General features: G+C 67.0%; 1 protein-coding gene across 1 annotated transcript in view; it reads right to left on the bottom strand.

Moving 5' to 3' along the window:
* The window catches only part of CELSR1 (cadherin EGF LAG seven-pass G-type receptor 1), a 103,601-nt gene that overhangs the window by 9,221 nt on the left and 68,621 nt on the right, over positions 1-25,759 (bottom strand). Inside the window, 18 exon segments of the mRNA XM_079774575.1 lie at positions 1,303-1,429; positions 2,703-2,870; positions 4,400-4,604; positions 5,439-5,582; positions 6,383-6,566; positions 6,863-7,072; positions 7,681-7,775; positions 8,442-8,543; positions 8,874-9,057; positions 9,869-9,989; positions 10,704-10,845; positions 11,692-11,866; positions 12,945-13,058; positions 14,252-14,437; positions 17,784-17,950; positions 19,901-20,026; positions 20,371-20,534; positions 21,714-21,871. Coding sequence (XP_079630701.1) covers positions 1,303-1,429; positions 2,703-2,870; positions 4,400-4,604; positions 5,439-5,582; positions 6,383-6,566; positions 6,863-7,072; positions 7,681-7,775; positions 8,442-8,543; positions 8,874-9,057; positions 9,869-9,989; positions 10,704-10,845; positions 11,692-11,866; positions 12,945-13,058; positions 14,252-14,437; positions 17,784-17,950; positions 19,901-20,026; positions 20,371-20,534; positions 21,714-21,871 — 2,772 coding nt within the window.

Below are 25,759 nucleotides of genomic sequence, written 5' to 3'. Positions count from 1 at the left end.
CCCAGGGCCTCTACTAAAATAATAACAAGAGAAGGAAAAAGCCACATCCACGGCTGCCCAGGAGGCCCTGGGCCTCCCCCCGAATCCTGACCTGGGCGGGGCCTCCACACAGACCCAGGTTACCCAAGGCCAGGACTGCCACCATCTCCTGGGCTTTGCAGGACGTCACCCCCTCCGGGAGCCGGCACCCGGCGGGGAGCAGGGAGCGCCCGCCCCCATAACCCTGGGAGTGTTCTGCACCCAGACTTCCGAGCAGGGGCCGCCCAGGGCACGCCGGGGCCAGAACGGCCGGGGAGCGGGAGGCCGAGCGCTTAGGGGCTTCTCCTCCTGCATCCAACCCCGGGCCCCCTGGAGGCCGGGGTCCTGGGGCTCCCCTGTGGCTGGGGGGCTAGTGAGACTTCTGTCTTTGGGTCCCCCTGAGGGTGTGGGAGCCTGGGTGCCTGCTCTGCTTTTCTTTCTACCTGGATTTCAGGGCCCTGGGCCTCCCGCCCAGCCCACTGCGGGCACCGCCTGGCCAGGGAGCTCCCCCGGGTCCCGGGACAAAGACCTCGAGTGACTGGCCCTCCAGCCGGGACCTGGGCCACCTGCTCAGGCGCCTGTCGGGGAGGCCCGAGGGCACGTCCCTTCCCGTCACCGGGACGCCCGTCGGCGGCCCGCGGCTGACTCCCGCCCCCAGGGATGTGACAGAGACCCCGGCAGCGGCACCACAGAGCCCTCGGAGGGACGGTGGCCTGGCCTCCCTGACAAAACCCAGGCCCGAACCGGTCTGGCTCCGGGAGTCCAGCGCGGGCCCCAGGCTGACCTCGCTCCGCCCTGCGCAGCCCACTCGTCGCACCCCAGGCCGGAGGATGCGGGTGGGGGGGGGGGGGGGGTACGGGCGGGCGGGGACTTTAGCGCCTGCGGCCAGGGCTGCGGACCGGCCCCTTGTCTTCGGGGCCTCGGGGCCTCGGGGCCAGCGCGTGGCGCTGAAGGCAGACACCCCTTCCTCGGCCAGACGGCTTTTCTTCCCTAAGCTTTAAAGGGGGTGAAGCTGCGCCACCCGACAGGCGGGGGCCCTGCAGGGAAGTGAGGGGGGCAGTCCAGGCGGCTCTCTTCAGCCTGAGGCGAGGGCCCGCCGGGTCTTTAATGCACAGCCAGGCCTCGGGGAAAGCCCGGGGCCGGCCAGCTCAGGGGCTCGGTTTAAAGCCCTCGGAAGGAGACGCAGCCTGTGGGGGCAGGTGGGGGGGCAGGCTCGATGCCCCAAAGGGCAAACGCCCTGGACACGCGTGCCCGGCGGGCAGGGCCGCCCGTGGGTGCGCCCACCTCGCGCCGGGAGACGTCCATGAGCACCGCGAAGCTGGCCGTGTGGCTGCACTGGCAGGTCACGTGGGTCCGGTTCCGCGCCAGCAGCTCGCAGCCCTTGGCCGACCAGCCTCCAGGCCCCCCGGGGCTGCAGAGAAAAGGGGGGGTGGGTCCCTCCGCCGCCGGGCTCCCCGAGGCCTCCTGCCCCCGCTGGAGCCGGTACGCGAGCCCCCGTCACCCTGGGCCCACAGCCCCCCTCCCTCGTACCCTGCGACCACGCCCCGCCCTCCAGTCTGCGAGGCCTGATGAGCGCCCGGGGCTCCCGCTGTGTCACCGCAGTAAAGCTGAAATGGACGGCGCCCCACGCCCCTTGTGTGGGAAACATCAGTGGGTTGTTAAAAGGGCCGCTTTGTTCTCCAGCCTGCTCTTTCTTCTAGGCTCTAGACGATTACCTTCTTTCCAGACTTTCATCTCCCCATTGTGCAACCTTTTACGGCCGCTGCCTGGAGGCAGGGCCCACGACACTCCCGTTTTACTGGTGGGGAGCCCCACACCGCAAGCTGCTACGGGTGCATCTCGGCCTCAGAGGGGGAGCCCTGCCCTCCCGGACTCTGGGAAAATCCACTCACTTCTCTGAGCCTCGGTTTACTCATCTGTAAAATGGGCTGTGAAGGCCAAGGCGTTTGCTAAGAACTAGGATGCGGACGACTGTGCAGCCAGGCCGAGGGAATAACGAGAGCACGGCTACCCGCCAGGGTTTGAAGGCGGGGCCTGCGACGGCCGGGCCTCACACGGTGGGGCCCACCGTGAGCCCGCGCCCGGCACTCGCTCTTTGTTAACCGGGCGTCGGTCCCGGTGCAGACGCGGCTGCCTGTTATCCAGAAGTCGGAAAACCACGAGGGAGAGACGGACAGGGCCTGCCCCCCAGCGCGAGCTGAGCGGGTGCCTGGCTCGCCGTCCCGGCCTCAGCGCCCAGCTCAGCCCCCCTCGCCCGGTGGGACACGACCAGGGGGATGTGGCTGCACAGATTCTGTCCGAGCTTCAGACGTGGGGAGGGGCCTGCGGAGGCGGCTCGGCCTCCGGGGGAAACCAGCCTCGCGGCGGCCAGGTGAGGCCGGCACCCCGACTGATACAGGGACCCCCCCACACACACCTGGTGCCCCAGGTCAGCGAAGGGTCCCTGGGCCCAGTGTCTGAGGGCTGCCTCCCGGGCGTGTTCAGAGCGAGCCCCCGCCTGGTGTGGAGGCAGACGGGGCGCCTGTCGGCTTCTGTGTCCCGGCAGCCCCGTGGGTGTGTGGCCTATCTCCGTGTTGGCCTGTGTGTGCACACGTGTGTGTACATGCATGTGCACATGTGTGTGTGTAACTGTGCGTGTCGGGGACCCTCACACCCCAGGGAGGCCCCGTGGAGGCGTGGCTCACGTGACGGAGTGGTTCCAGAACACGCAGACGGGCTTGGTGCGCTCCCGGGTCTCCAGCAGCGCGAACTGCACGCGGACGGGCCTCGGCAGGGGGCTGGGCAGCGGCGCCCCCTCGCTGTGCACCACGGCGCTCACCACCGGCGTGTTGATGACCGGCCGGCCCGGCAGCCTGCGGGGAGTGACACAGGGACACGCGTGTCAGGAAACACGTCCCACAGCCCAGCCGTGTGCAAGCACAGAGGACACGGGACAGACGCCCTCCGGGAGGGCGCCACCGCGGCAGGCTCTGCTCCTGGGAGGGCCTGGGCCGCGGGGTGCTCCGTGAGGTTCTGCCAGGGACGGGGCGTGCACAGGTCAAAGGTGAACTTTGGAAACTTAAAAATGAGAAGTGCCCGGCTGGCGTGGCTCCATGGCTGACATCGACCCAGGAACCAGGAGGTCAGGGTTCGATTCCGGTCAGGGCACAGGCCCGGGTTGCGGGTTCGATCCCCAGTGTGGGACGTGCGGGAGGCAGCCGATCAGTGATTCTCTCTCATCACTGATGTTTCTATCTCTCCCTCTCCCTTCCTCTGTGAAATCAATAAAAATATATTTAAAAAAAATAAATATAAAAACGAGGAGAAAGTCTGTGCATGGAAGGTGGTGGCCCCACAACATAAACCTCAGGGACAGCAGGGGAGGCTGAGACGTGGCTGAAAGGAAGCGGGCGATTATCACAGCTCCCGGGGTCCCCCACTAATGAGGCCCCCCACTAACGAGGGCCCCCCCACTAACAAGGCCCCCCACTAACGAGGGCCCCCCCACTAACAAGGCCCCCCACTAACGAGGGCCCCCCCACTAACAAGGCCCCCCACTAACGAGGCCCCCCACTAACGAGGGTCCCCCCACTAACGAGGGTCCCCCCCACTAATGAGGCCCCCCCACTAACGAGGGGCCCCCCACTAACGAGGGGCCCCCCACTAATGAGGGGCCCCCCAGTAACAAGGCCCCCCACTAATGAGGGCCCCCCCACTAATGAGGGGCCCCCCACTAACGAGGGGCCCCCCACTAACAAGGCCCCCCACTAACGAGGCCCCCCACTAACGAGGGTCCCCCCACTAACGAGGGTCCCCCCCACTAACGAGGGGCCCCCCACTAACGAGGGGCCCCCCACTAATGAGGCCCCCCACTAGTGAGGGCCCCCCACTAACGAGGGTCCCCCACTAACGAGGGTCCCCCCACTAACGAGGGTTCCCCCACTAACGAGGCCCCCCCACTAACAAGGGTCCCCCCACTAACGAGGGGCCCCCCACTAACGAGGCCCCCCACTAACGAGGGCCCCCCACTAACGAGGGTCCCCCCACTAATGAGGGTTCCCCCACTAACGAAGCCCCCCACTAACGAGGCCCCCCACTAACGAGGGTCCCCCCCACTAACGAGGCCCCCCACTAACGAGGGTCCCCCCACTAACGAGGTGAGGGCCCTGTGCCTGACTCTGTGCACAGTCAGGGAGCCCCTGGGCAGGAGGTGTTTTCCCAGCAGCCCTCGGGGCCGGCCCCGCAGCCTGAGGACAGGTGCTGGGGACGGACGCTCCGAGCGGGAATCACCCTGCTGGGCCGTGTGCCATCAGCAGACCCTCCGGGCACAGCGCCACCCGCAGACCCGGAACCGTTGGGAGCTGCGGGGGGTCGTGCGGGGCGGGGGCCGTCTGCTCCTCACCGGAGGCTGCGGCGGTCGGGGTCGTACCGCTCCGGCAGCAGCTGCCCCAGCGTCCGGTAGACGACGACCAGGGCGACGGCGAACTGGCCGGGCTGGTCGGGGTGCCTCTTCCGCCTCCGGGACGGGGCCTCGCTCTCGGCGCCGGGCCCGGGGCGCGGGGTCTGCGGGGCAGCCTTACCACCGACGGGCCTCCCCGCGGGCCCCTCTGCAAGGTGAGCGAGCGTGTGAGCGAGGAGCCGACCCGGGGTCGGGGCTCCCCAGGGACGCCCCGAGCACAGGCCGGAGAGGCAGGCCGGTCACAGCGGTCGATTTCACGCCCGGGACCAGGAGGCAGCGGGGCCGTGGTCACTGGGGCTGGGGGCGCGGGGAGCTGGTGCCGCCTCCTCCGGGAGCACCGCCCAGAGGCAGGGGCGGCGGGCAGCGTCCCGCACGGCGGCCTCGCGGCGTCTCGGCCCCGCAGCTCGCCTGGAGGGGAGGCCGAGCCGAGCCCGTCCCCCCGTGGGTGCTCCCGGCCTGAATAAACCGCTGGGTCTGACGCCTGTTTCCCCACCGCCGCCCGGCCGGCTCACCGCCTCTGACCAGTCCGCTGGTCAGGGAGCCTCGGCCAGCAGAGCGGCACTGCACCCCGCTGTCTGGACGGAGGGGGGCTGAGGGGGCTGGGCTGGAGCCGCCTCGGGGCCGGGCCGGGCAGTGGGAGGCGGTGTCTGAGGGTGGAGACCGGGTTGGCGACGCCCCAGGGGGCAGGTGGAAGGTGGCAAGGCCGGTGGCCTCAGAGCCAGGCCCTCGTGGTGCTGGGGGGTGGGGGGGGAGAGACCCCACAGTGGCTGTGGGACACGACCCGCCACTGCCTCTCGGTCCGACACCAGCATACGCCCCGGCCGGCCCCTGGCTTCCGGGAGGCCCACGAGGTGCACCCACAGGCTGTGCACCCACGGACGTGCACCCACGGACACACGGTCACGCACCCACAGGGCATGCTCTCCCCGCAGACCCCCGCCCCCAGCAGGCGGCCCCGCGCAGCCCTCGGCTCGGCGCGCACCTCTCCTCTCCGGCGGTCGGAAGAAGTCGGCCGAGAAGAAGACGGAGGACGCCAGCTCCGGCGGGAAGTCCTCCCGGATGTCCTCGAACCGCGGCACCCAGGCTCCCGAGAAGTTGAACTTGTCGAAGACGTCGACAGCGAGGACTGTGGGGACGGGGGTTTCCCTCACACGCGGCTCGAGGCCCCGCCCCGGGAGCCCCAACCCCTGAGCCAGAACCCCGTCCTGCTGGGCGCTTTGCACCCTGAGCGGGAGGGGAACGCGGCAGGTCCAGTTGCTGACAGGGCGGCCGAGCCCCGCCAGGCCCGGGTCGGGACACCTGGGCAGCTTGGGGGCCGGCACAGCCGGTGATCCTGACGTGAGCAGTGCGCCCCCGCCCCGCCCCGCCCCGGTAGGGATGCCGCTGTGGGTCACAGACCCGCCCACTGGGAAGTAACAGGGAAACCAAGGGGCACCCCGGGAAGGGACTTCCTGGCTCTGCTGAGGCGCAGGAGGAAACGGGGAGCCCCACCAGGGCGGCCCCAGGGCTGTGCCCGCGCTGTCCGAGCTGGGGGCTTTCTCCCCAGGAAGGAGCGGCGTGTCCTGGGCCTGGGGCACTGGGTTCGCCGGGCACTGCGGTGTGGGCCACTCCGCCCAGGGCCGGCCCCCCGCCCCTCGTCCCCCCCTGGGCCTGGGGCCCTCGGAGCGAGTGTAGAGGTGGGACCCACACCCGGACGCCAGGCCCACTCCCCAGACAGCCTCCCCAGCTCTGCCCTCCCCCCCCTCTGCGCACGCCATCCCCCGTTTCCTGGGCCGGGGGTGGGTCCCCTCTGAACGGGCTGGACCAAGCGGGTCCTCCCTCCCCGTTTACAGACCAGGAGACGAGGCCAGAGCCGCCGGCCCTTCCCTGAGAGGCGGCCGCGCACCCCGATGGGCCCGGCTGAGCCCGCGACGCCGCGGCCCTTACTCATGTTGGCGGTGACGATGACGAAGGGCCGCAGGTAGGTCCGGCGCAGGTTGCGGGCCACGTTGCTGAAATAGTCCTCGAAGCTGCGCAGCAGCTGGGCCACGCCCTCCTCGCCGCGCTGGATCTGCTCCCACGCGGCCCTGGTGCCCGGGGCCAGCAGGGCGCTGCCCGCGCGGACCACGTCCTGTCAGACACAGACAGACGCTCAGCTCGGTGCAGCCGCCCGAGGCCTGGCCACTGCACGGGGCTCCCAGGTCCCGGAGGCCAGGCCCGAGCGGGGGGGGGGGGGGGGGGGGGGGAGGGGGGGGGGCGGCGGGTGTTTCAATCTCCAAGGCAGAAGGGGGCGCCAGGGAGAAGCCCTGCTGGGGCGTCGCGCGTGCACCCCGGGGCCCACAGGGGAGGCGGCCTGGGCACATCACAGCCCCACCCCCCAGGAGCGTCTGGGTCCTGCCCCCGAGGGCCCCGGCCCGGCCCGCCCACCTGGTGGAAGTCGGCGTCCCGCGTGGCCGCCAGCTCGAAGCCCTGCCGGCCGCTCTCGTGCCGCAGGACCCGGGCCAGCAGCTGGGAGGCCGAGCGCACGTCCTGGCCGAAGAGCGTGGCCGAGTGCCGCGTGGCGTTGCGCAGCGCCTTGGCCAGCCGCAGGGCCCCCGGCCCGTCCATCCGCGTCTCATTGCGGCTCAGCTTCTCGTTCTGAAACGAGGGAGCAAACGCGATGCCCGCCAGCCTACGTGCGGCGGCTCGGCCTTCCCGTTGGACCCCCGCCTCCCGTGGGAAGTGTCTGGGCCGGAGAGAACATGAGGAATTAAAGACAGCCCGGCGGCGCGGCTCAGTGGGTGAGCGGCGACCTACGAACCAGGCCACAGTTCAATTCCTGGTCAGGCACAGCCCGGGTTGTGGACTCGATCCCCTGAAGGGGGCGTGCAGGAGGCAGCCGGTGGGTGATGCTCTCTCATCATGGACGTTTCTCTCTCTCGCCCTCTCCCTTCTCTCTGAAATCAATAAAAACGTATTAAAAAACAAAACGACCCTGATGATAACTGGTACGAAAACGGAGGGTCTGTCAGGCCAACAACTGGCGGAAAAGTCACGCCAAGTGGGAGGGGCTGGAGTGTCTGAGGCGCTGGGAGGAGGGGGAGAGGGGAGGGGGCCTCCACCCCGGAACTGGGCGTCTGCAGAGCCACATGCGCGGATGGGGCCTGAAGGGAACGAGGAGACGTGTCTGGAGCCCGGCTGGTGTCTGACCGCGGCCCGCGGCCTCGACCCCACCCCCCGGGGCCCCGCCGCATGCCCGTCCCTACCGCGGCTTTGAGCTGCACGAAGGCGGCCGCGGTGCAGTTGAAGAGCTCGGGGGGCCGCCAGCCCTTCTCCCCGCTGCAGTGGCGGACGGCGGTGCCTGGGGCAGAGGAGGGACGCGAAGCTGAGTCCTGACGGCGAACCGACACCTGCTCGTCCCGAGGTGCTCGGACCCGGGGTGTTCCCAGGAGGTGTGCGCCGCGTGATGCCCACCCCTCGCTGGCCCAGGACTCACGGATGCCCTGGCCACAAGGCCGGCGGGGAACCAGCCACGAGGCCACCGGGGGCCCAGCCACGAGGCCAGCGGGGGCCACAGCCACGAGGCCAGGGGGGGCCCAGCCACGAGGCCGGCGGGGTGGTCCCATCTCCCGCCCGGGTGATGTCTAAGCTGAGAGCCGCCCACAAGCAGGGGGCCGGAGCTCAGCCATGACAGGCAGACACTGGAGCCAGTCCTCGGAAAGGAAGCAGCTCCCCCCCGGCGGAGCACTCCAACACCACACGCACCCACGCCGCGGCTACGGCTCTCAAGGGCAGGTGCGGCCCCACCCGTTCTACAGGCCGCCCGGGCTGAGCGGGAGGCCGGCCGCTGTGCTGCGTGCGGCCAGCTGCCCCCAGGCTGGCACTCGTTATGAAGGAGAAGTTTTCCGGCTAAACAGAGATTTCCAACACGGAACATCCGCGAGTTTCACTGCCTCGGCCGCTCTCCCGCAACCAGCGCTTCTGCCCGCCCTCCGCCCGGCGTGGGCGCCCCCAGCCCTGCACTTACCCACGGATCCCTTGGGGCACGGCACCGCGGCTGGCTGCCCGAACTTGGTCTGTGGCCACCAGATGCCGGCTTCAAAAGCTCTGGGACACCCGCTGTAGATCACTGGGGGGCAGAGGTGAGACCCCTCAGCCTGGCCCAGCCACCCCAGGGTGCAGGGCTCTGCTCACTCCTCCCTGGGGCCCTGCCCCAAACCAGACCTCCACCGTCCCCCACAGTGACGATGGGAGGGGCGACCTGGCTCTAATGAGGGCCAAGGTCACAGAGGGCCAGGTGGACAGACCCTAAGGCTGAGCATCCCTCAAACGCCAGCGTGTGCGATGCGTGCACACACATGCATACGCACATGCGCACACACGCACGCACGCACGCACGCTGTGCCCAGCAGCCTGCCTCTGAGACACGGCCTCGCAGGGGTCAAGGGGCACCGCCGACCTTCGCAGCCGAGCGGGGTGACCTCGGCGAAGGGGTTGTCGCAGCGGTTGCACTGGCGGCCGATGACGCCGGGCCTGCAGGTGCACTGGCCGGTGTCGGCGTCGCAGGCGCGGCTGTGGGAGCCGTGCGGGAAGCAGTCGCAGGGCAGGCAGGCGTCCTGGCCCGGGGGCTGGTAGTGGTTCTCCTGCAAACGCCAGAAGCCGCGCGTGGGGTCGTGGTCGGTGCCAAAGAGGAGCCGACCCCACGGACGCGGCTCGGGCTCCCGGCCGTGGGCTGAGGACTCCAGTCCCGTGGTCCCAGCAGCTCGCAGGTGAAGCAGCCCCGGGCCCCAGGGCCTCGGAGCAGCCACACACCTCGACCCACCTCCGCAGGCACGTGTGTGCACATGATGCCCTGGGCTGGGGACACGCGTGTGCATGTGTCCAGGTCAGCGTGTGTAGGCGTGTGTAGGTAGGTGTGTGTGTAAGTAGGTGTGTTTAAGTACATGTAGGTGTGTGTGCACGTGATGCCCTGGGCTCGGGATGTGTGTGTGTGCATGTGTCCAGGTAGGTGTGTGTAGGCAGGCGTGTGTGAAGGTAATGCATAGGTAGGTGTGTGTATAGGTGTGTGTGCAGATATGTGCCTATGCATGTGTAGGTGTGTCTATGCACATGTAGGTGTACACAGGTGTGTCTATGCACAGGTAGATGTGTGAGCATGTGCATGCACAGGTAGGTGTGTGCACACGTGTGTGCGCATATGTACATAGGTGTACATGTGTGCGTGTCTATGCACATGTAGGTGTGTGTGCATGTGTGTCTATGCACATGTAGGCGTGCGTCTATGCACATATAGGTGTGTGTGTGTCTATGCATATGTAGGAGTGTGTGTGTGCATGCATCTATGCACATGTAGGGGTGTGTGTGTGCATGCATGCAGGGCCACCTCCCGGGCGTGGCACCCCAGGAGCGGGTGAGGGACACGTGCCTGCAGACCACCCGTGGGCTGGGCCTCACCTTGCACTGGCACTGCCCGTTGGTCTTGTTGCAGTCGGGATCGAAGCCCTTGTCGACGGCACAGTGGCACGGGCCGCACACGGGGTTCCCCCACCAGCCTTTGGGGCACGGGAGGTCGATCCTGTTGGGAAGCAGGGGGAGGGTGCACACGGTCGTCTCAGAGAAAGCCTGCTGGGGCCCGGAGCCTCCCCTCGAGGGGACTCCACGTCCCAGCTAGCTGCCTGCATGGCGTCGCCGGGGCCACTCTGCCCAGCACCCACAGCGGACGTGGGCTCCTGGTGCAGGGACACGGACGCCCTGCACTGGCCTCCCTCGACCCCAGCCCCACGCAGCACAGAGCCGGCTGCCCCGGGACCAGGGGCAAACGCTGGCCATGGCCCCGGGTGCTCAGAGCGGCCTGTCCCCCGTGTGCCCACGCCGCCGTCCGCTCTGAGCAGCCACGCGCTGGACCAGTGGGCTCAGAATCGGCCCCGCCCAGTCCCGCCTGCTGAGCCAGCTGGCGACCTGGCATCGAAGGTGCGGAGGCCGGCCCACCCCCCAGCCGCCTGCCGCCTGCCTGACCTCTGACATCCGACCTCCGACCTCCGCTCCCACCTGCTCCGAGCACAGGGGCTCCAGGTCGGCGAGCGGTGTGTAAGTCTCTGGGGCGGAGACGTGCTCAGCTGAGGTCAGTGCGTGACGCCCAGTTTGGCTCTCACTGATTTCATGCCAAGTTTGAAAACAGGTCCTTGACCCAGAATTACATGTACTTTGGGTTAAGTCACCACGAGGAGAAATGGGCAGGAGCAGTACCTGCGTGGACACGTGTGGCAGCGACACGCGTGGCCTCTCTCACCTGTTCTCGCAGTACGGCCCGTAGCGGCTGGCCCCGCACTCACACACGTAGCCCCGCGGGGTGCCGGGGCTGCGCACGCAGGCCGCCATGTGCTCACAGGGGTTCAGGTGACACACGTCCACGCACTTCCTCCCGAAGTACCCTGTGGGGACAGGCCAGCATGACCGCCCACCCCCGGAGCCAGACCCTCATGTCAGACACCCCGGCCACCTGTCCCCCAGCCGCCTGGTGGAGTCCCGGGAAAGGTGAGCCTTCAGGGCCGAACGTGGGCTCCCAGGTGCCCCTGGGAGGGCGGGAACCACGGGCAGGGGGTCCCAGCCACCCGAGGACACACGGTGGGCGGGTGCCCGCTGTCACGGATACAGCTCCTCCAAACTCAGAGGCAAACGCTGAATTACGCCTTTAGAAATGTGTACTTTTACCTAATCCTCCTCCATCTCAGCGTGAGCCCTGAGCCCCAGGCCTGGGCCCTCTGCCCGAGTGCAAGAAACAGCGGAACGCGTTTAAGAAGAGATGGCCCGGTCTGGCCGGCGAGGCCCATGGGCTGAGTGTCAACCTATGGCCTACGAACCAGGAGGTCACGGTTCCATTCCCAGTTGGGACACACGCCGGGGTTGTGGGCTCGATCCCCAGCAGGGGGCGTGCGGAGGCAGCCGACCCATGGTTCTCATCATTTACGTCTCCCTCCCTCCCTCCCTCCCTCCCTCCCTCCCTCCCTCCCTCCCTCCCTCCCTCCCTCCCTCCCTCCCTCCCTCTCTCTCTCTCCCTCTCTCCCCCTTCCTCTCTGAAGTAAGTTGAAAGTATTTTTTTTAAAGGAAGAGACGGCCGGCCCTCTCCTTGGTCACAAACCGAAGCTCGGGCTCCCGACCATGAAGAGCTGCTGGGAAGCCGGCGCCCAGCTCAGCCTCCTCAGTGCGTTGTGAACACCGCGGGCGGCACCGCCGGGCTGACGGCATTGGGGGTGGGGGGGGGGGCGGCGGACGCTCACCTCTGTCGCAGACGCAGGTGTAGCCGTCCCAGGCGTCGCGACAGTGGCTGTGCTGGGGGCAGGGGCTGGAGGCGCACGCGTCGCCCATGTCGCAGCCGTCCTTCACCCTGACCTTGAGGGCGTCGTCCATGTTGAGCGTGGCGATATTGGTGGACGTCTCCCCCATCCTCACGCCCTGTGCTCAGAGAGGACAGCGGACTCGATCCCGGGGCCTCGGCTGGAGGAACCCCGGAAGGTCGCCGGCGCTTAAGGACCCCCAATGCTGTCTGTCCCTTGTTCCTAAAGTGACACCGTGTTTATCTGGGCACTGGGATGGGGGGGGGGGTGAGGGGAGCAGGGAGGTGACACCTTGTTTATCTGGGCACTGGGATGGGGGGGGCGAGGGGAGCAGGGAGGTGGGTGACGGCAGAACGAGGCCCCCGCCTCCCCAGGTTGCATTCCAGGAGACAGACAGCCCCCCACATCCCAGCGACCCGGGGGAGCTCAGGAGGAAAATGCACGCGGGTGTGACTGCGGAGGGCGGGGGGCTCGGCAGCTCATGGCAGAGGGTGGCTGAGCGAGGGCACCGGCAGGGGCGCCCAGGCAGGCAGCACAGGGGGTGGGTCTGGTGAGTTCTCAGCCAGGAGGCCCCGGGGCCGGAGCACACAGAGAGCTGGGGAGGGGCTCAGAGAGCACGCGGGGCGTGGGGGGCACCAGGGGAAGGATCGGAAGGATCTCATTGCCGTGGGAGCCGGGGCCGAGGGAGCCGGGGCTGTGGGAGCCGGGCCGTGGGCTGGGCCGTGGGAGCCGGGGCCGTGGGAGCCGGGGCCGGGGGAGCCGGGCCGTGAGCTGAGCCGTGGGAGCCGGGTCCGGGGGAGCCGGGGCCATGGGAGCCAGGGCTGGGGGAGCCAGGCCGCGAGCTGGGCTACTCTACAAACAGCTGCAGACAGCACACCTGGATGAGGGACGGGGGGGGGGGGGGGGGGGCCCGTGCGGGTGGGCCCAGGGGACAGCGGGGCAGGTGGAGGCGGCGAGGGGCGGGTTCTGGTCTCGCCAGGAGGGCAGAGCGGCAGGCCCGGATGGCAGATGGAGGGGCTGGGGGAGAGGCCGCGAGGGACGTGGGGAGGACCGGGGAGCTGGGACCCGGGTGTGTGAACGCTGGGTCGGCTCTCAGACGAGCGACTGGTCACTGAGACCAGCAGGTCGCCACGGCTCCAGCCGCGGGGCAGCAGCGGAGCCAGCGTGGTGCCCGCGCCCACGCCCGCCGTGCGTACCTGCATGCAGCCCCGGAAGCCGCGGCGCACCGAGACCTTGTCCTCCGACACGCCGCCCAGCACCACGCTGCGCAGCCTCAGCCCCGGGAGCCGGTTCCCGATCTGCACCGTGTCCTGTGGGGGAGGGGCACGCCCACCGGAAACTGCTTCACCTGCTCGAAGGCACGCACAGCCCCTCGGGCAAACCCCACAGCCTGCGCCCTGGGCCTTCGAACAGCAGGGGGCCCGGCCGCGCGGCTCCGTGGCTGAGCGTCGACCTAGGAACCAGGAGGTCCGGGTCCGATTCCCGGTCAGGGCACAGGCGTGGGGTGTGGGCTCGGTCCCCAGTAGGGGGCGTGCAGGAGGCAGCCGATCCATGATTCTCCCATCATAGGTGTTTCTCTCTCTCTCTCTCTCTCTCTCTCTCTCTCTCTCTCTCTCTCCCTCTCTCTTCCTCTCTGAAATCAATAAAATACATTAAAAAAATAAAAATAAGACAGCGGGCAGGGCTCAGCCTGCTCTTGGAAGACCCGGCTGCTATCTGTGTGTGATGCACAAGGCGTAGGAACCGGGTCAGAGGCCACGTGTCCACGTCCCAGCGCAGCCAAGATGGTAAGCAGGGGACGTGGGCAACCCTCCCCCCCATGACTGGCCACGATGCGGGAAAGGGCTTGGTGAACGGGGAGACGGCAGCGAATGGGAAACACGCCCACGGAGGGGGCATCTAAGGAGGCACCCCCAGAGCCTCCGCCGGAAGGCGTGCCCGTGGGACCCGCAGCCGCTCACCCGCAGAGCCAGCGGGGAGGTGAGCCGGGACTCCCAGAGCGCCGAACAGTCGCCCGGCGTCCCGTACACACGCCTCTCCTCCCCCTCCCCGGCAAACCATGGCGATCGTGTGGCTCCGCCCGCGCTCCGAGTGCGCCCTGCGGCTGCCACGCGCCCACCTGGGACAGGTGCGCCTCGCTGGTGTCCCGCGGCCCCTCTGGTACCCGCACACACCGTCCACTCTGAGGTTTTCAATCTTTGCACCCGAAGGCACAGCGCTGAGCACACACCGTTCCTCGTGCCTCGTCAGGCCCGCTAAGACCCCCGCTGAAGGCAGCAACGGCGCCAGGATGGACACACGGGTGAGGCCCGGGTCCTGACCCCAGGGGCTGGCCATCTGGGCAGGGACCTCGCCATAAGGCAGGACGTGAGACCCAGACTCAGGGGCTCAGAATGGGCACCCCCAAATCTACCAGGCCCTGGGGGGTCCCGGTACGGGGAAGGGTCAGTGGGTACCCGCAGACCCGGTGACGGGTCTGATCCGGAGGGCCGGGCCAGCCCACCTGGTCCACGCCGTAGTCCAGGGTCAGGACCGCCAGGTACTGGATGTCCTTGCCCTCCTTGGCGCTCTTCAGCTCGACCAGCAGGTGGTGCCACTCCCCGTCCGTCACGCGCGACCTGGTCAGCCGCATGGACGCCACGTCCGAGGGGCCGTGGGACACCGCGAACTCCACGTAGCTGTTCAGGATCTGGGGGCGGGAGCCACAGGGGCAGACTTGAGGCGCTGCGTCGAAGACGGACCAGAAGTCGGGCCACGCCTAACTCCGCGTGGCCTGAGACGCTCTTCCGAGCACCACGCCTTTCCTGTGGTCCGAAGTGTCAGACGCTGCCTGGCCGGTGTCCCAGGGTTAGGGCGCCGGCCCACAGGCCAAGGACCCTGGGTTCGATTCCCAGTCAAGGGCACGTACCTCGGTGCAGGCTCGACCCCCGGCCCTGGTCGGGGGCAACCAATCAACGTGTCTCTCTCACATTGATGCTTCTCCCTCTCTCTCTCTCTCTCTCCTCCCTCCCTTTTTAAAAAATCAATGGAAAAACATCCTCGGGTGAAGATTAAAAAAAGTGTCCAATGCGGACGCGGTCAAGCACAACAGCACCCCTGACTCAGCTGGGAACATACGCCGACTCAGGGCCCGTTGGGCTCTGGTTTTGGGTGTAAACGTGACCCTTTATGAGGCAAGATCCAGGTCACGTGTTCCAGGCCACGCTCAGGCCACGGAAATCAGCCTCATGACTGGCCTGAGCCATTCCCACTTACAGGAAACGAAGCCACGGAGCCGGGGGAGGCCGAGGTCACGTCGCCCCGGGGAAGGTCGGGGCGACTGGCGCAACCTCCTGAGAACACCAGGAAAGTGAGACCAACACAGAGCCCCCCCCCCCGCCCCTCCCCCGCGGCTGACCCCAGCAGACGCGCGGCCTGCGACCGACAGCCACAACCGGAACCCGCGGTGCGGCCTCCCCCGGCGGCAGCCGAGCACCGCTGCCTGGGCGCCTGGGGCCGGGGACACAACCCGGCATGCGGGGCGGAGCCCCTCTCAGTGCCTCCTCCGCTCCAGTTTCAGATTCTCCACGTTTCCAACCCGATGCCCAGCACTCAGCCGGGAATAACCACGGCCCCGGGAGACAGGACCGCTGCCGGAAAGCTCGAGGCAGGACTGGAGCCAGAACCCCGGGGAACCCAGAAAGCAGAACCGCCAGACGCCGGCGCGAGAACAGTGCAGGGACCACGGGCGCCCGAGGAACAGGCTCCGGGGGCCGCACCCCCTTCGCTTTGGAGGTGAACGTTGCGTTTGGTGACGTCAGATCCAGGCCCCGTTTAATACACGCGAGGAAGGTCAGCACTGTCGCTGACCTCACGTTTCAATCTACACGGAGCGGCCAGATGATGATGATCTCTGAACGCATAGTAATCTGGCCACTCAGTGTATATCCTATAGAATAAAAGGCTAATGTGCAAATGGTCCCCTCGACCAGGAGTTCGACCAGCAGGCAGGCCGGCCAACCGCCCATGTCCCCTCCCCCTGGCCAGGCTGGCCGGACCCCACCCATGCACGAATTCATGCACCGGGCCTCTAATACACACACACACACACACACACACTGAGTGGCCAGATTATTATGCATTCAGAGATCATAATAATCTGGCCACTCAGTATAACTTCGGGCGAGACCGAGTGAGAAAGCCGGGCCGGCGTGGCTCAGGGGTTGAGCATCGACCCATGAACCAGATCACCATCCGGTTCCCGGTCAGGGCACATGCCCGGCTTGCGGGCTCGATCCCCAGCAGGGGGCGTGCAGGAGGCAGCCGATTGATGTTTCTCCCTCTCCTTCTCCCTTCCTCTCTGAAATCAATACATCTATTTTTTTAAAAAAGGTAGAGTGAAAAAAAACAACAAAAACGACTCCTCAGAGGCGGTGGTTGTCAGTGACGGTGAGCTTCCTTGTTGATAAAAATGGTCCAGCTCAGCATGTGATTCTAGAATCTCAAAGGCGTGTGGTGGGTCGGGAGAGTTTGCTGCCCAGGCCCCGTGTAAAGAGACGTACCCGCCGCTGGCGTGACCCTGTGTCAAGATGATCCCAGAAACTTGCAAAACAGAAAAAAAGCAAACCTCAAGCTATGGATGCACTCCTCACAAGACGCACAGCGGAAACGTGAGGGCGCCGGAACGCTGAGAGGAAAGGGGCAGAAAAAGAAAAAGACGCATCGGGCAAACGCAGGGCCCCGTCCCTGGCCAGAACACGGCGCCGAGGCAGCCCCCGGAGACCAAGTGGCCTGCAAGGCAGGATTAGCTCCCAGAGATGAGGAGGGCTTTCCGAATGCCAAGTCCCTTTCCAGGGAAACCACTACATTTGTACGACCTGGTAACACAGCCCCACATCCACAAAGCAAAATGGTCAGAGCCCACCGTCAAGATGGCAGGTTTTAAAAATATATATATTTTTTATTGATTTCAGAGAGGCAGGGAGGGAGGGGAAGAGAGAGAGGGAAACATCAATGATGAGAGAGAATCACCGATTGACTGCCTCCTGCACCCCCTCCTGGGGATCCAGCCCGCAGCCGGGCACGTGCCCTTGACCAGAATCGACCCTGGGAATTTCCAGTTCACAGGTCAACCACGGAGCCCCACCGGCCGGGCGCTCCTCGCTGTTTCTGCTAACAAAACCCAAAGCCAGCGGAGCGACAATGAAATGACATATGTCTGCACACACAGGCGATTCCGGTGGGACGGATCCGGCCGACGGCGGGGACCGCCTGGCACCTCACACCTGTCGTGGATTCAGCAGGCACTGACAACAGCCCGGGGATCCCGCTGACAATGCAGGCGGGTTCATGGCGCCCGGAAGCAATCACCCAATTGTCTGGGCTGCCCGATGACGGGCTGTGCCGCTCGCCTGGCCTGTGGGAGGCCCCAGAACCCCACGCTGCTGCTCACGGGCTCACGGGCCTGCGGGGGCCTGCCGTCCACACGCCGCTCATGGAAATGAGCCAGGGGTTCCTGGAGGGACCGGCCTTTGGGAACTGCCCTGGGGGCCGTCCGGGTGGCCACGGGCCCCCGTCCCCGGCAGAAGCCTGACCCCCTGGGTGAGCACCCGGAACACGGGTCTGTTCCTGCCGAGAGCGCACTTTTTTCCTAAAGACCCCGTGCCAGCCGGTGCGGCTCCCGTCATCACCCGCCCGGCACAGCCGTGTAATGTGTTCCACCGCGAACCCACCGCAGAGCGGACGCCGCCCCGGCAGCGCCGGGCTTGCCAGCTTCGGCCCAGAGCTCACTCCTGGGCTGCCCGGGGGGCCCCTGGGGTGACAAGGTCATCGGGAGGAACAGCGCCCGACCTGCAGTGCCTGGGAAACGCGCCTGCGCAGGGACCTGGCGAGGGGACCACGGAGGGAGCGTCGGGGCTCTGAGCCCCTGTCCGGCCGGACTGGGCTGGCCACGCCCCGGGGGCTGGCAGGGGTCCCGTGGGTGCAGCTCTGCGGGGCGCCCTGGTTACATCCATCGGCCGCTCGCCGGCCGGGGGCCCAGGCGGCACCGTTCTCACCTGGAGGTGGAGCCGGGAGGACGCGCCCGCCGTGGCCTCCATCAGCACGCCGTCCGCCGTCCGGGTCCGGAACATGAGCCCCAGGTACCAGGGCACGGAGATGGTGACGTCCAGGTCGCTCCAGGACACGACGCTCTCCCCGCTGAAGCGCTGGGGGTACGGCATGACTGCGGACACAGACAGGGACCCCCGAGGTCAGACAGGGTCAGGGATGGGCTCCCGGGGAGGGGGAGCCCTCTGGGCCTTTTCGTGTTCGTGCAACGGCCAGCCTCAGACTCCCGTCTGCACGGCCGCGGCCCCCGAATCCAGGCACCGTGGGCCCTGCAGAAGCCACTGGGACGCAGACCGCCTTCCTGGGGAGTCAGGCTGAGGCCTGGTCCCGCCGTGGCCAGGGCACGGCAAGGCTCTCAGGCTGGACGGCAGGCAGAGGGGTCCCCAGGCTCCGAGGACAGGGTGCTGGGGGCCCTGAGAGTCCGGCCTCCTGTCCCCTCCCACGCCTGCCGGAGTGGGGGCTGCGCACAGGACGGTCTCCGGGCGGGACAGCGAGCCAGCAGGGAGCCCACAGGCGCCGGCACACGCCCGCCCGGTCGCCGGCAGACGTGTGTGTGGGCTCCCAGCCCAGCACACGCCCGGGGATGGTCCCAGACCGGGCAAGGCCACCGGGCAGCTGAGGGCTCCCAGGTGGGGGTGGGGCGAGGGAGGTGACACAGCCCCTCGGCTGTGACCCTGGGAAAACCGTGTGTGCCCCACGGACCGCGAGGCTGAGCCTGCCCTTGGTCACGGGTCCGACTGCGTGTGGCAGGCAGCGCCGTGCCGGGCCTCGCCCTGGTCCCCGGGCGGGACGGCACCGCCAGCCCACGCGGCTCAGGAGGAGAGCACAGCAGGGGCCTCGTGAGCGGCGTGTGTTTCCTGCTCTCGTGACCCCGCCCCGGCCGCTGTTTGCTCTGGCACGGCCGTGGCCACACTCCGGCCTCCATAACAGGAACCCCGGGGCTCGGCGGCCGCCGGCACGGTCCACCCGGCCCGCCGCCCCCTGTGGCCTGAGCTTCCTGCACACCCGGCCGGTCAGGGCGGGGCCCCCTGCCCACAGGCGCCCAGGAGCCCGGCCCACCCTCTGCCCAGATCAGGCCTCGGAAGGTGCCGGCGCTTTGGGACACAAAGGGGCTGACCCGGACCCGGACCCGGACCCGGACCCTGACCCGTGAACCATCCCGGACGAGGACTGCGATGTGACACAGACCCGCGTCGCATGCCCCCGTCCACACGCTGCAGCCGTACGCAGGGTGCTGGGCCGGACGGGCCAGCTGCCGCCGGGCAGGAACTCGGCTCTCCTCACTCGCTGCCCTGTCCCCCCCAGTTCTGGCTCACCGTCTGCTCTGGGAACCGGGGAAGCTGTGGACCCCGTGCCCCCAACCGTCACGCAGAGCCCCACAGCGAGGCAGTGCCCTCCGACCCTGTGCTGGGGAAGGGCAGGTGCCCTCCTGGCCCGGGGGCTTGGGGCCAGCGGGCGTCTCCAGGACAGGACGTCTCAGAGCAATGAGCACGGGGCACCCCCAGAGGCCGACCCGGGGGCACGCCCGAACCAATCCGGCCTCAGCCAGCCCTGTTGGTTTACCCTCGTGATTAAGAAACGACGACACTTGCTCATTGCCGTACCGCTTCTGAACTACGGCATCGCTTAGAGCCGCCGTGCCCACAGCTTGTACCCGGCGCAGGGGCGGGGCGGGGCGGCCACGTGGCCACGGGAGGGCCCCTCTGGCGGCGAGGGCGGCAGGGCACCTGGGCCTGGGCACTGTCCCTTGGTGCCTCAGGGGGAGCCCCGGGAGGCCCCGCCCCGCCCGCCCGCCCTCCTCGCTTGCCTGACCCTCAGGCTCGGACCTCACGCTGGCCCTGCCCAGGCAGGTGCTGTGTCCGGCACTGTCCCAGGCGCCCGTCTCTGTCCCATTCCACCTGCTCGGACGCCCCACAGCCTCAGCCTCTCACCCGCCCGGGGCCTGTGCTGCTCCCGCTTCCCCCAGGACCCTCGCCGGGACCCACGTGCCCCAGCGCCTGCCGGCCCGGGCAGCACACTCGGGAGCGACCCTCGAGCCCCGCGGCGCGGCCCCAGCGCAGCTCACCGTGCTCGCAGTTCTTCCCGCCGAAGCGCAGCGGGCAGCGGCACACGTGCGTGTCCCACCGGCTCACACAGCTGCCCCCGTTCTGGCACCAGGTCCCCTCGCAGAAGTTCCTCTGAGCCGCGCAGCCTGGAGGCAGAGCGGACGTGACGGGGTCCCGGCCGTTCCCAGCACCGGCCCCAGGAGTGCGGCCGAGGGAGGCGGGCGGCGGGGACCCCCCTCCCCAGGGACAGGCCCAAGACTTCCCATGGCAGACTCGGCTGCAGGCCATGCTGCGGGGCGCGGGGTCGTCCGGGACATGGAGTGCCCCAGGGGTCGGTGACAGGCCGGCCCAGCGGGGTCACTGCCCCCCGCAGTGCAGGACCCCAGCCCGGCTCCGCTCCCTCCTGGACACGCCCAGGTCCGGCTCCAGGGGCGCCGCTGCCAGGATGTGGGGGTGGCCCTCCGTGTGGCCCCAGGCGGTCGCGCCCTACCTGCCCTGGTGCCGTTGTTGGCGATGAAGCCGGCCATGTCCACGCTCCTGCCGTCGATGGTCAGGTTCCGCATGCAGCCCACGAACTGGCGGCTGCGCACGGGGAAGTCCTCGGGCAGGTTGGGGACGCCCCCCAGGAGCAGGGGGCCCGTCAGGTCCAGGGACCTGCGGAGGCAAAGCCGAGCTCGGTGACGTCGGGCGGGAGGCGAGAGGGGGCACAGGGGCCCCGGCGCTGCTGTGAGGTCACCCGGCCTCTGCCGCCACCACACGCGTCATCTTGCATGTCAATCACTGAACAGGGGCCTGGGAGGCGGGGCCACCTCCGGTGCGGCGTGGCGTGCGGGCTCCCTGTGCCTCGGCTCCCTCGCCCTTGCATCAGAGCCTGACCCCCGTGACCGCCCCCGAGTCACGTCGAAACAGGACGTACACTGCCAATTAGGGCTGTGACCTTCCTCCGGCCTGATGACCTTGAAGGAAGGTCACAGCCAACCAGACCCTGGTGCTGCCTGAGCAGCCGCGTGGCCTTGGCCAGGGGTCAGATCTCTCTCTCCCCGGGCACAGCCTCCGGGTCGGTCACAGGGGCTCGAGCGCCCCGCCCTCCCGGCTGGGGTGGGTGCGGGCAGGAGAAATAGGCGTGTGACTGTCCCAAGCCCATAGCCGCACTGTCACCCCCTGGGGCTGGGCTGGACACGACTCTGGCAATTGCATCTAAAGGGACAGACTGGCCGGGCCGGCATAGCTCAGTGATTGAGCATCAACCTATGAACCAGGAGGTCAGGGTTCGATTCCCAGTCAGGGCACATGCCCAGGTTGTGGGCTTGATCCCCAGTGGGGGGCATGTAGGAGGCAGCCGATCAATGATTCTCTCATCACTGATGTTTCTCTCTCTCCCTCTCCCTTCCTCTCTGAAATCAATAAAAATATGTTTTAGAGAAGTAATAATAAAAAATAAATAAGTAAAGGGATAGACTATTGGAGGGAAGGCAGGGAGGGTGGGGGGGGGGCGTGGGAAGAGATCAGCCAATGAACTTGTCTGCGTCTGTGCACAAACCGTGGACACAGACCACAGCGGGTGAGGGCCTGGGGCCAGGGTGGAGGCCGGCCAGAAGAGGTCAACGGGGAAGAAAGGGAACGTATGTAATGCTTCAAACAAAGAAGATCTAAAAAATAAATAAATCAAGGGACTTATTCTAGAACGTTCCAGAAGATGCCCCTGCCAAGGGGAGGGAGTCTGCCTGCATCCCGACGGGGGTCCCGGGGCGCCCTGCGCCGGGTCCTGCCGGCGGCACGCTCCGGAGCGGCGGCCATGGGGGTGGAGGCCGGGCCTCTCCCCGGGACACTCACTTCTTGGAGCCGCTCTGCGTGCCCTGGGCCGCGCAGGTGTAGTTCCCGACGACGCCGCCGAAGCGCACGGCCACGGCCGTGTCACAGTCGTCCACGGTCACCACGGCCACCTTCTCTCCGGACGGCCCGTGGGGCAGGCCCAGGCGGCCGATGTGGGGCTGTCGGGAGAGAAAGCAGAGGGGCGTCAGGGTGACCCCATCAGTGTCCTCGGCGGATGTGCCCCGCCCACAGAAGGCGGGCACATGGGGTGGCATGTGGACAGGGGCAAAGGACCCCCAGACTTGTTTTAAATTTGCCCCCCAAATCAGCCATACGGGGCTTGTAGGGTACCCCCAAATCTATGTCCTCCCGGAACCTCCGAATGTGGCCTCATTTTGAATTCAGGGTCTTAAAGATGGAGTTAAGATGCGGTCACACTGCCCGCCCACGTGGCTCAGTAGTTGAGCGTCGACCTATGAACCAGAAGGTCATGGTTCAATTCCCGGTCAGGGCACATGCCAGGTTGCGGGCTCGATCCCCACTCGATCCCCAGTGTGGGCTGTACAGGAGGCAGCCGATCCATGATTCTCTCTCTCTCTTCCTCTCTAAAATCAATAAAAACGTGTGTGTGTGTGTGTGTGTGTGTATACACACATAAAAGATGAGGTCACACTGCAGTATGGGGGACCCTGATCCAATGACCAGAGTCCTTTTAAGAAGACAACCACAGAGCAGAGACACATGGGGAGAAGGTCATGTAACAATGAGCTGAGACAAGTGATGCTGGGACCCCCAAGGGATGCTGGGACCACTGGGGGAGCTGGAACCCCTGGGATTTGCCGGGACCACCGGGGGATGCCGGGACCAGCGGGAGATGCCGGGACCACCGGGGGATGCCGGGTCCACCGGGGGATGCCGGGACCACCGGGGGATGCTGGGACCACTGGGGGAGCTGGAACCCCTGGGGGATGCCGGGACCACCGGGAGATGCTGGGACCAGCGGGGGATGCAGGACCCCGGGAGCTGGAAGAGGCCGGAGGGAGCTGGCCCTGCCGACACCCAGATCCCGACTCGGACGCCGGGCTGTGAGAAGTGGCTGTGCCGTTTCGAGCCCCGCTGGTGGTGTTCCGTACAGCAGCCACTGAGCTCTGGCTCCCTCCTTCGCACGTCCGCTCTGCCCGAGTGCCAGCGGGCTGCCTGTCCACGCACCCGACCAGCCCCTCTCCATGCTCCTGGAGTGCAGACACCAGGACGCCATGCCCAGCCCACAGACGCCCACGCCTCCCCCGGAGGCACGTGCTGTGGTCACATCCTGGCCAGGCCTTCCTTCCCCCTGGAATGACCTCCCGTACCCTTTGCTGACCTGAAGCTGACCCCCCTTTTGTGCCCGAGATCATGCCCCAGCTTCCCCCTGAACTTCGCCCCCTGCACCAGGCCGTCCAGTGTCCCCCCCTGCGCCCCCGCCCCCGCCCCGGCTCGTTGTAAGAATTCCTCTGGAATCAGCGACTGAGGGTGACACCTGCTCCCTCCTGAAGCAGCAGCTCCCTCCCGGAGGAGGCGCCGAGTGTCCGCCCTGCCCCTGGGCAGCCCTCCCCGTCCCGGCTCCCCTCACAGGCACCAAGCCCCCCAGCCACGCCACAGACGGTCTCAGAGTCCCCGAAACGCGGCCGCAGGCAGAGGGTGGGCCGGGCCGGGCCCGACAACTCCACCTCCCTCGGATCTGAACCACCTGTGGCGGCCTGAAGACTCACCCAGGTGGCACGTGTGAAGCGCCACAGGCCTCACCACCGGCCACGACACGCAACGGCCCCTTCCCCGCCACAGAGGCTGGCGCGAGGTCCTCCCCGTCACCACACACCACAGGCCCCGCACCCCCACTCGGCAGCTCTGCGCTCCGTCCGAGTGGACAGCACGATGCAACTTCATGCTGTTTTATGTTAACACTGGAGGCCCAGTGCACGAAACTCATGCATGGGGGAGGGTTCCTCAGCCTGGCCTGCTCCCTCTCACAGTCCAGGACCCCTCGGGGGATGTCTGACTGCCGGCTTAGGCCCAATCCCTCTTGCAGTCCGGGGCCCTCGCTCCTTACCACCCACCTACAGCGGAGGAGGCAGGAGAGGCTCACCAGCTTCTGGCTGAGTGGCACTCCCCCTGTGGGAGTGCACTGATCATCAGGGGGCAGCTCCTGTGTTGAGCGTCTGCCCCCTGGTGGTCAGTGTGCGTGATAGTGACCGGTCGTTCTGCTGTTTGGTCAATTTGCATATTAGGGTTTTATTATATAGGATTGGAAATAGGTGGTTGGAAAAAGAGGGAACATAAACAAACCGCCCTCAATGCCCTTGAGGAGGGAAGGAATGACAGTTCACTCCAGCAGAAAGCAGCGACTACTGGTCTGAGGCCACTGGGCCTGGGGGAGGCCCTGGAGCTGCTGGTCACAGGCGCTCAGCCAGGCGGCCTCCCTCCCTGGAGCAGCCCTGGAGGACCCCTTGGAGGGGGCGCTCCGCTGGGCCTCCTGCCCCCCTGGGGCCGCCATCCACCTGGACAGGGCCCGTGGCTGTGCCTGAGGCTCTCTACCGGATACGGATTTAATACTGGAACCCGCCCTTCCTGTGTTACAGGGACTCGGCGGGTGATGCTGGCACGAGTGTCCCGGGCACCGTCTTCGGTAAATCCACGGGAAGCGTTTTCACAGCCCGTGGCCGCCCAGCCCCCAGGTAACTTCTTCCGTTTTGCTCGTCGCCGGGTGGGGAGATCACCCGGCCTGCGGGGCCGTGTCCTTACAGAGTTCACCGGCTCAGCGGCGGTTAGATGAGCATAAAGTAGCGTGGGCCCCCTCCGTGGGCAGGTGCTTGGGGAGCGCGGAGAGTGCCTATTAGGGCGCCTAAGTGTTAGGTGTGATCGCGGGAAGAGCCGTCCCCAGGCCGCGGGCCCGCACTTTCCCTGCAACTTGTAATTTAGATTTCTGGGCTGGGTGTGCGGCTCCGGGAGGGGCGTAAACAGCAGTTATCCCGGGGAGGTTCTGACACGAAGCTGCTGTTTACAAAACTGCACGGGCTGTAAATGGCTGTTCTCGATCCCTGGCGCAGAGCGGCGGATCGAGAAAAAACCGGAGGCGAAAGGAAAACACACAGACCACTGTATTCGGAGCAGCTCTCGTGGACCCGAGGCGGCCCCCCGTCCGGACGGACGTCAGGATCCCGCATCGCGAGTCGAAACTGCGCGCACGACTTTTAGGAATCCCACGCCTCTGACAACCAGGGCCCGCACCGCCTTCCCGGGCCCTCCTCCAGACGCACCGCCGTGCGGGCTACAGCGCCAGCCCTGGGGCCCAGAGCCGAGCATCTCAGACTAAGCGCAGAGGGCCAGCGGGAAGGCCGCACAGTATCCTGCATCCGAGGGATGCTCCCTGCTCAGCAGGCCTGCCTTAGCCTCCCCTGCTGCTCGGAGCCAGCAGCTCGAGGGGCAGCCGGTGCCACACAGCTGCCACCTGCCACCGAGCGGACACGGAGGAAGCGGAGGCTGGGGGTGGGGCGCAGGAAGACGATGCTGAGCTGAGTCAGATCCGGGGACGGGTGCCTCAAAGCGTTAATACAGAGTTAGCACGCGACCCAGCAATTCCACTCCGGGGTACAGACCCGAGAGGACGGACAACAGGGACTCAAACAAAAACCTGTGCACAGCCCTAGCTGGTGTGGCTCAGTGGATAGAGCATCGGCTGCGGACTGAAGGGTTCTGGGTTTGATTCCAGGTCAGGGCACATGCCTGGGTTACAGGCTTGATCCCCAGTGAGGGGTGTGTAGGAGGCAGCCGATCCATGATTCTCTCTCATCATTGATGTTTCTATCTCTCTCTCCCTCTCTGACATCAACCTACTAAAAGAGAAATATGCAAATTGACCATCCCTCCACTACACCCACCAGCCAATCAGGAGCAAGTATGCAAATTAACCCAACAAAGATGTTGGTTAATTTGCATACTCTGGCACGGAGCGAAGACTGAAGACAGTGTAAAAGGAAGCCAAGCGCTGCAGAAGGGAGCGAAGTGGCGGAGAAGGGAGGGAGAGAGGC

Source organism: Cnephaeus nilssonii, assembly GCF_951640355.1.
Source record: "Cnephaeus nilssonii genome assembly, chromosome: 6".
NCBI classification, from domain to species: domain Eukaryota; kingdom Metazoa; phylum Chordata; class Mammalia; order Chiroptera; family Vespertilionidae; genus Cnephaeus; species Cnephaeus nilssonii.
The sequence above is the reverse complement of the archived record's forward strand: the minus strand, read 5'-3'. Positions and strand labels throughout refer to the sequence as shown.